General features: G+C 39.7%; 1 protein-coding gene across 2 annotated transcripts in view; it reads left to right on the top strand.

The window, feature by feature from the left end:
- The window catches only part of ARID1B (AT-rich interaction domain 1B), a 313,144-nt gene that overhangs the window by 44,437 nt on the left and 259,547 nt on the right, over positions 1-9,160 (top strand). For both annotated transcript variants that reach the window (XM_009281433.1, XM_009281435.1), the window contains exon 3: positions 8,339-8,485. In XM_009281433.1, coding sequence (XP_009279708.1) covers positions 8,339-8,485 — 147 coding nt within the window. The remainder of the gene's footprint in view (positions 1-8,338; positions 8,486-9,160) is intronic.

The following is a 9,160-nucleotide window of genomic DNA, read 5'->3' on the forward strand; positions in this document are numbered from 1 at the left end:
TAATTGTTTTGATCACTTAATAAAAAAAAAAAAAAGAAGGCAGAGTATAAGAATAGATATCTGACTCATCATTTAAGTGTATGTGTGTATATATATATAGGCACTATGATTTCTCTCTATTTTTAATACAATATATTAAAATAGCTCTTCTGAAAAAAATTCTACTGCAAATTTTCAATCTTCTCTATGGTGTAGGTCTGAGGGGATGGATATAACAATATGGAAATCTCTTACTAGAGATTATCATATTTTCATCCCTTAATTTGCAGGAAGGACCAAATGTTGCATTAGTTCAAACTGTAATGCAGTGTACAAATCAACACTGTCAGGCTCTTGTGTAGGAAAAATTTCTTCCTATTGTTTCTAGACTCAGCTGTTTACCTCTCCCTTGAAACTAATTTTAGCTCATCTAAAACATGCAAATTTTTTATTTTTGTTTGTTTGCTGTTTTTAGGGGAAGGTGGGAGTGGGAGGTGGTTGTGATATTGGCATAGATTTAGCATTTATGGCAGAGGTAGTTTTCATCAATTTCTGACAAGGGAATCAAAGTGTTCTTTTTTGGAAGGAGAGATATTGCTTTTCCTTATAAATGATTGACTATTTTGTGGTAGTAGTCTTTATTTATTTGGCTCTCATCATGAAGAATAGCAAACTTATTCAAAATCTTAGTACATCAAAAATATGTCAATACATAAAACATAAGTACTATTCCATGCTACAGTCTATGCAGAAAACTATGTTAATAAGATGTGAAGGTTGCACAGCTAAGAAATCAGAAAACATAAATGATAAGATTCTAGCAGCCACATTAACTGAGTCACATTTCACATCCTCTATATTTTATGAATGCCTTTGACAACATAAATCAGTAAGAGAAGGTGCTGTATATGTGCAACATGGCTCAGTTAATGTTGCTTTTGGAACCCTAACATCTATATTTTCTGACTTGAAAGTTTTTTAATCATGTAATCTTAGTAGTTTTTTACATTCTATTTTTTTATAGTTTCTTATTTTTAAGAGAGAGGAAAATTGCCTGTACTAATAATGGGTTAGCTCATGTTGCTTTGATTTAAGCTACAGTAAAAAGCAGTGTATAGAGAGCACCTCATGACAGGTACATATTTGATGCCGTATACATTGCTCTGACAACTGGTGTAATCATGCTGCTGTGCACTTTTTGAGGAAAAGGGGACTACAGGCATGTGTTTGAAGTCCTGTCCTTTCTGTCCTGCACGTTAACAGTAGTACAGGGTATGACTGCATTGCAGACTGCAGCGTGTTGTAAAGATACTTGAGCTACCTTTTTAAATGAACTGGCTTGTGTACAAGAAGCAGTCTGTCTACAAGAGTGTGGATGTCCCTCTGACCTAATTCACCCTTCTATAGAGCACGGCAAATTAGCCTAGCGCGGCTTTTGGTGTAGGCTCTTTCCAATATCTGAGCTAGTTTGCAGATCTGTGTACTGCACTGCAGTCTTCAACATAGACATGCATTTAATGACTCTGCAAAATCCGCTACCTTGCAAGTTCTGGAATGGGGATTATTGTGCTGTGACACAGAAACACGCTTTTTATCCTTTTGCGTCTTTGCTCTGGGTCACAGGGTGGACCAGTATCAGGCCCAGTGTTAATATTTTAAAGGCTCTTAATAAGATTTTAAAGTTCATACTTCAATGTAAAGGCAAGCAGTCTAGGAAAGACAGTAACATAGGTGAACGTGTGACCAATGTATTGTCAAAAGGTCAAAGCTAAGTGATAAGAAGTAATAGAATTTATAGAATGTATGAATAAAATGCCTTAGCGTCAGGATTTCTGATTTACCTCTGATTAATAGCCTTGACATTAACACCCAGCTTTTTACTTGGTTTCCTTTTAGAATTTTTTTTTGTCATTCAGTGAGAAGGACTTGTAGCCTTCATTAAGACTATGTGTGCATGAGCGCGCTGGGGTTGGTCATGGTGATTTGAGACAGGAGACCGTGCTGCACTAACTAGGGTAGAATCTTCCACTGAATGTGTGCCAGAGGATTTCTCTACGCCGTATAAGCATATTCTATTTTTCTTCTTTCTGTAATCCAGCTAAACATACAGATGAAGACCTGGGTTTATGTGAACTCGAAAGTTCTAGATATGAACCAAATCTCTTCTAAGTACGTGAAAGTCAGAGGGTTAGTTTTCCCTTATAACTTTCTATTCAAAAGTATGGAGAAATGCATGGTTTGAATGTTTGGGGGAAAACACTTATGTTTTGGCAGAGGTCTGGCTTTGGAAATCTTAAGACTGAAACAGTAGATGTTTCAGAAAATCACAAGAGTTTTATTTGAAGGTTTGATGGGAACTGTGTGGCAGCTTTCTTTATAGTTATTACTGAAGTGACCACTGTAAAAGTAAAAGAATTAGAATTAAATTTGGCTATAACATTTTGTTGACTGAAAGAATGTGCTGTTTTACTCCTGGTGTGAAGTACCAGGTGGTGGGTTTTTTTCCCTGGGAATCCCACTCACTATACATGTTGTATTCTAATTTCTATGTGATTACAGTGTTATAGTTGCTAGGAAAGTGGAATGGTACTGATGATTATGTTTCTGAAGGTGGTACTTGTTTCACAATGTTTAGGTCTGTTTCACTGTTTCTCGGCAAAGTAGGCCATTGAATCAGGTAGTGTGACCCTTCATTCTGACGGCTACCCCTGCCTCTGGAGTTCAGCTTTTCTTCTCTCTGTAAGTAGGGCTTAATGCTGATCAGGCCAGACACACCCTTTTCCCCCCAGGTTTTTATATCATGACACTGTGGCTCAAGAGTTCTGAACGGTGCTGTTGCCTGCTACCGACATTATCCAGCGTCTGCCTTACTTTTTGCGCACCAAATAGATTGCAGGGAGAAGCAATGACCGATGTTGCCAGGACTCTTTCCACGTAGTGAGCATGTCACGGTGACTGGCATGTTTGGGTGGGTCCCAAAGTGACTTGGTAGAGCTTTTTGTGATAGGGGACATGTAAGATTTCTTCCATTATTGACCGGATCTAGCCATTAGGATGGTTTAAAAGTGCAGTAGTTGCATATTGCTGGTATTATTAGCGTACCTATGCTAACACACTAATTCTGTTACATTTTAGTTTTAAAAATTATTATAACGACTGTAATGCTGTCTAATGATCCTTCTCCTTTGACATTCGTTATGGATTATGCATGCAAAAATTGCTTAAAACTTCCATTACTATCAAGGTATTACCTGGACAAAGAATGTCTGCCACAAGACCCCTTGATCAAGCAAGAATTAAAGATAATGGGCTAAATTATAAGTTTAATTTGATTTCTCCCACCTGTTCATTCTGGCTGCCAATTTTGTTCCTCTTTTATTCTCATCCTTTCCTTGTTCGCGTTCAGAGTGGTTTAATCACTGATGGTCAGTCATACATCTCCCAAAATAATGCTATTTGTACTGTGCAAGTCAGATAGGAGGCGAAGTAATTATTACAGTTTCTGTGCTTGCCTAGAAATAGATTCAGACTCAGGTCTGTTCTCTCTTGAACCATCCCAAGAATGTGTGCGTTGCCCCAGGCATGCTGAAGTTTCCCAAATTCTCATCTCCTGCGTTGTGTGGCCACAAAGACTGTGGGTCTAAGGGAGAAAGGGAGGGAGGGTTTACCTTATGAAGAAAGAGGATGCTTGGGTCATTCACTCCAAGCATTGTAAGTAATTGGCTTCAGATTTGTTTTGTTCTGGGGAGATTTTAATTAAGTTTTTTTATATGCTGCTTAATAAACATTTGTCCATAAGCGGTATCTTGTGATACCCATCAGTAAAGCAGGAGGATTAATTTGCATGTTGTTGTTTGTTATTTATTTAAATAGCCACAGAAATTATACTGTGTTCTGCTAAGGCAGCAGTGATGGGTCTCTGCACTGAAAAGTATAGCATCTGAAAGTACGTGTAGCATTAGGATTATTGTTGTGGTTTTGGACTTTAAAAAAACAAACAAACAAAACCCAACAGTTTGGATTGGGAGAATATAGAGGAAAATTCCAACATAAGTAACTGATACATAAGGTCAGAACAAGAGCCCAGTACCCTTTTTTTACACCAGTGTCTGGAAGCAAATTGCTAGGGAAAACATTTAAGGAATTGGAGCAGTCTCCCAGCTTCTGGCAATCAAGGTGTTACTGCCTCTTCAGGTGGCTTACATTTGTTACTTAGTACCTCTCACACCAAATTTTCATTGCTTTCTGACAGGACACAAATATGTATTGCAAAGAGGTGGTTAGAACATAGGCACAGCTGTATCAGGTCAAATCAAAGGCTCCTGTAGCCCTGTATCCTGCCTTCAGTAGAGGCTTTAATTGGACACCTAGAGAAGAGTCAGAACAAAGCAAGCATGTGATACTTCCCCCAATACTCTCCAAGCCTCCAGCTATTTTCAGTTCAGGGACTTCCTGAGCCAGATGTGGCTCTATATATTTGGTAACCCTCAGAGGATGTATCTTTTGTGAACTTGTCCAGTCTTTGCTTGAGCCCACATAAACTTTCAGCTCTCAAAACATCATTTGGCAAGGAGTTTCAAACATCTGCTACCTCTGTGACGAGAGAACCTATCTCTTTGTTGTTTCGAAGTTTGCTTCTACCATTTAATGCCTCCTAATTGTTGTGTTGGACAAGATGGTTTTGTAGCTTTCTATCATATTCTTACTTCCTGGTGTCTTTTCCATACTCAAAGGGTTATAGCTTCTTTGTATAGAAACTGTTCCATACCTTTGATCATTCCTGTTGCATTTCTCAGAACCGTTGTGTTTGACCCTTCCTAGTAAGTCCAAGAAGTATGTAGAGAGGGATTTTCTTTTGCAAAAGCTGTATTGATGTTTCCTAATTCTGATCTTCATTTTTGTCTGTCCTGATTTATCCAGAACAGTCATGAGTCCTTTATAGTCTTAAATTACTCAAATCTCTACTTTTTTTTTTTTTAGCCATATTCCAATTCTCACCTATCAAGGCAGCTCCAAGTTAGAGACTGTGTACCGTCATTAGTAATTCAGCTATGTCATTCTTGAATTTATTTAGACCTCTGGGGTGATACTGTATGGTCTTGAGCATTTCTTACTGTTCATTTGTCAGTTTCTTCCATGGATAGTCCCATCAGATTCAGACACATTCATTGAGTCCCTCAAAAAGGAGGACTCCTCCAGCATGGGAACCTCCCAAGATTTTTCCACAGTGCACACTAGTGCAAAAAAATTTGTTAAGCTTCTCTGTGATGGCCTTGTTTTCTCTGGATCTCCTTTCATACCTTGATCATCACTTGGCATCATCATCGTCATCATCATTTCCTAGCTGTTCCTCCAGTTGTTTCTGGCCTGCCTTATTACATTTGAAGTGCCAGAGTTTACAGTCTTTTCTGTTTTCCTCATTTGGACTTGGTGTCGGCTTATTGAAGGATGCCTTTTTGCTTCTAGAAACCAGCGATGAGCTATGCTGATGTCCCTTTGCTCTTCTCAAGTCTTTCTTAATAGGTGGTGAATATTGGTTCTGTGCTTTCCATGTGGTGGTTATTAAGCAGCTTTGATGCTGCCAGTCAGATTTTATGTCTCGTAGCTGTGTGTCAGAGCTTCCTTTTAACAAGCTTTCTCCTTTTTATGTAGTTACACTTTTTGAAGTTAAGCACAACAGTAGTAGATTCCTTGGTTTTCATTGTTCCTGTAGGAATGCTCAATTTAACTGTGTTACGGTCACTGATGCATAGTGGTTCTGCAGCTGTAGGATGTAGATGATTCCTGCTGCTCAGGACTGAGCCAAAGGCAGTGGCTCCTCATGCAGGCTCCCTAACCAGCAGCTCCATGGAACAACCTTTGGCAGTTATCTGATACTTTGGTCTCTGTTTTGTAGTCCCCTTGCTCGGTGTACATGGCAGGAGTTGAAATCGCCCTCTATACAATCATGCACCGTGCCTTTGCTGACCTCGCTTGGTGTGCTGCTGTCAGTGTCGCCATAGTCTGGTCATGCCTGGTGGTCCCACCACTCACTCTTCCTGATCCAATGAAGCTCCAGGTTGGTGGATCTTGGCTCACTCTTCCTGATCCAACCAAGCTCTGCTGCTTGATGAGGTGGAGTTTTGTTTTGATTTGTTTCTAAACTCTATGTAGCATATAATATTACTTCGTCATCAGCTGCCTTCCTTATGTATTTATATCCTAGGATGATGCAAAATAGCGACCCACTAATTGTCTCCCTGCTACTAGATTTCTGATATGACTACTGCTAGTGCTTTTGTTTGAGGCTTGATGTTCCAGTGATCCAGTTTTTCTTTTACTTCCCCACTTTGTGTAGAAGGCAATATATTGTTGGATTTTCTTCTTGCCACCCTATTTACTCTGCAGTCACCTGTGTGTCTGTTTTCATTCTTTGATTCTTCTCGGCATCTTCACTTGATGACCCAGAATCTGTGTCTTCATTTGTCATAGCAATGCCATGCTTTCGAACCATGTGCTTTTCTAATCCCCTCTCTTCAGTTTAGAATTTCACTTCCTTGATCCTTAGGTACCAGCGACCTGGCTCCTACGTTCGGGTGAGCTCCAGCCCTCCTGTACAAGTATCTTTATTCTAGAAATATTCCAGTTCTGATGAATCTGATCTCTTGCTTTGTCAACCATCCTGTCAACCAGGCATTCAAATTCTCTTTTTCTTCTTCTTTCCAGAAGCCCATATTTTGTTGTCAGGATATCTTTCCTTTTCTTCCTAGTGTTACTGGGGCCCAGATGGACCACAACGTAGGTTTCTCCTCAGCATTTCCTAGGAATTAATCCAGGCTATATGACCTTTGCAGCTGACGGGCAAATCACCATGTGGTCTTCTGTCAGATCCCAGACTCCAGCTGTCTGTTTGCCTGATGATATTCCAACACGCTCTTTTTAGTTTGCATTATAACTGCCTCATTTATGCATCAGCAGCAAGAGGGTATTTGTCAAAAAGGGTTACTTTGGTCACTGAAACATCTAACTGCCTGTGAAATGATGGTGAAGGAAATGGAAGCACAAGCAAAGAGAACAAGTGCAGAAATGGGGTTACAGTGCTGACCTTAGGAGTTAGCAAGAAGTAGGACTACCAACTTCTGGAAGAAGTAATAGGACCAGATCAAGTTGTGATAGTAAAAACAACCTGCACACGTGTTTAAATTTGACTTTATTATTACTGCCTAGCAAATATTACTGTATTGTTGAATGAATGTAGTAATTTTAGGTAGAACAGATATGTGTTTACATGTTGAGTAAAGAGATTTAGCAGTGTATCGGAGACTCAGTGGGAACAATTCAGAGATCAAAGCATTTCAGATGTGCTCGGGTATCCAAGACATTTGCTTAGGGCAGGGATGTGCAGGACCAACAGGAGGCCCAGTCTAGAAGAGAGGAGTCCTGTGTTGCATCTGTCATTCATCTGAAATGGTACTAAATACCAGTGTTTGGGGAAAAGCACGGGTCGATATAGACACAGTATCAGGAGCTTGTTGAAAGTGTGCTCTTTCAAATACCTCAAGAAAATGTCAGTGTCTGTTGATACAAGGCTTACAGACTAAACCGATGCAGAAAATTTCTCTGATGTTATAATTGACTTGCTTTTGGTTATAACTTAAATTCTCAGTGTGTGGGGGCTTCTCAGTGCATGATACATGTGCTGATTTGTCTGTTAATAGGACTTGTAACAGGTTTTGTGTTGCACCGGTGGTGTGTGTTTGGTTTTTTTTTTAAAGATTTATCTTAGTAGGGGGTAGGAGACTGAGAGAGACTGAACTTTACAAAAACAAAAACCTGCCAAACCCTATGTTTTTTTTGTGTAAGGCTTAAACACACAAATGCTAAAAACCTGAGGGTTGTGGGCAAAAGCATTTCACAAAAATTAGTACTTTATTGCTTAAAAAAAAAAAAAAATTCTCTTTGAATGTGTCTTTTATTATTGTGCCTTTTTTTCCACAATTCTACTTTTGGGTCAGTGCATCAGAATGATTCCTCTGTCGATTTGCCTCAGTAGTGTGCCTACGGAGAGCAAACATTTAAAATAACTGGTTCTGTATTTTAAGGCTGAGCATTATGGGATCATGATGTTCAGAAGCATAGCATTTTCCTTAGAAGCTCTTCCTGAAAAGAGTAACTATACAGAGCACTTGGGCTTACTCCTGCTCAGGCAAGAGGATCTAAGGGCTTGCATTAACTGCTGTGTAAAAGAGTAGGGCTGTTGGGTCAGGTGTATAGCTGAGCATACCACTTCTGGTCAGGTTGCCATACAGGTGTGACATAGCTTGATTTCATGTCCTCCTGCCTCAACTCATGCATTTGCTTTGCTTGGCTCTTCCAACAGATACCACCTCAGTATGGTCAGCAAGGTGTAAGTGGCTACTGCCAGCAGGGCCAGCAGCCGTACTACAACCAGCAGCCGCAGCCTCAGCATCTGCCACCCCAGGCACAATATCTGTCGCAGGCCCAGCAGAGGTACCAGGCTCAGCAGGTAAGCACCGTCCTCCACTACTGACAGTCGCCCTGGAGCTGGAAGTGTAAAAACAATCTGTGTGAAATGAACAAAACCCACCCAACCCCTTTTCGAGAGAACAGTGTTAAAAACAAAACTAAATAAACACAGAATCAGACAACATCCTTCTGAAAAGTCTTTGGGGATATACATACAAATACATCTGCACACACTTCCAGGCTTTATTTTATATCAGCTTTTTTGAATAAAGCTAGTATATATACCCCAGCAACTATAAATTCTGCTTTTAAAAAGAAGTAGCAGTTTCTTGATCAGATGTCAGTGGAGGCTGGAGGTTTTCCTTGCTTTTGTTTTGTTTTCACATCCTTCTGAAAAGTCTTTGGGGATATACATACAAATACATCTGCACACACTTCCAGGCTTTATTTTATATCAGCTTTTTTGAATAAAGCTAGTATATATACCCCAGCAACTATAAATTCTGCTTTTAAAAAGAAGTAGCAGTTTCTTGATCAGATGTCAGTGGAGGCTGGAGGTTTTCCTTGCTTTTGTTTTGTTTTGTTTTGTTTTCTCCTCACAAGACAAATATTGTTTAGAGCTCCTGCATCTGACGTGGTCACTACCGTTTTGTTTTTCATGTTTCATTTGAGGATAGACAAGTTCAAGACATAGATTCATAGAATAGTTTTGGTT

Source organism: Aptenodytes forsteri, unplaced genomic scaffold (genome assembly GCF_000699145.1).
Source record: "Aptenodytes forsteri isolate BGI_AS27 unplaced genomic scaffold, ASM69914v1 Scaffold82, whole genome shotgun sequence".
In the NCBI taxonomy this organism is placed as follows: domain Eukaryota; kingdom Metazoa; phylum Chordata; class Aves; order Sphenisciformes; family Spheniscidae; genus Aptenodytes; species Aptenodytes forsteri.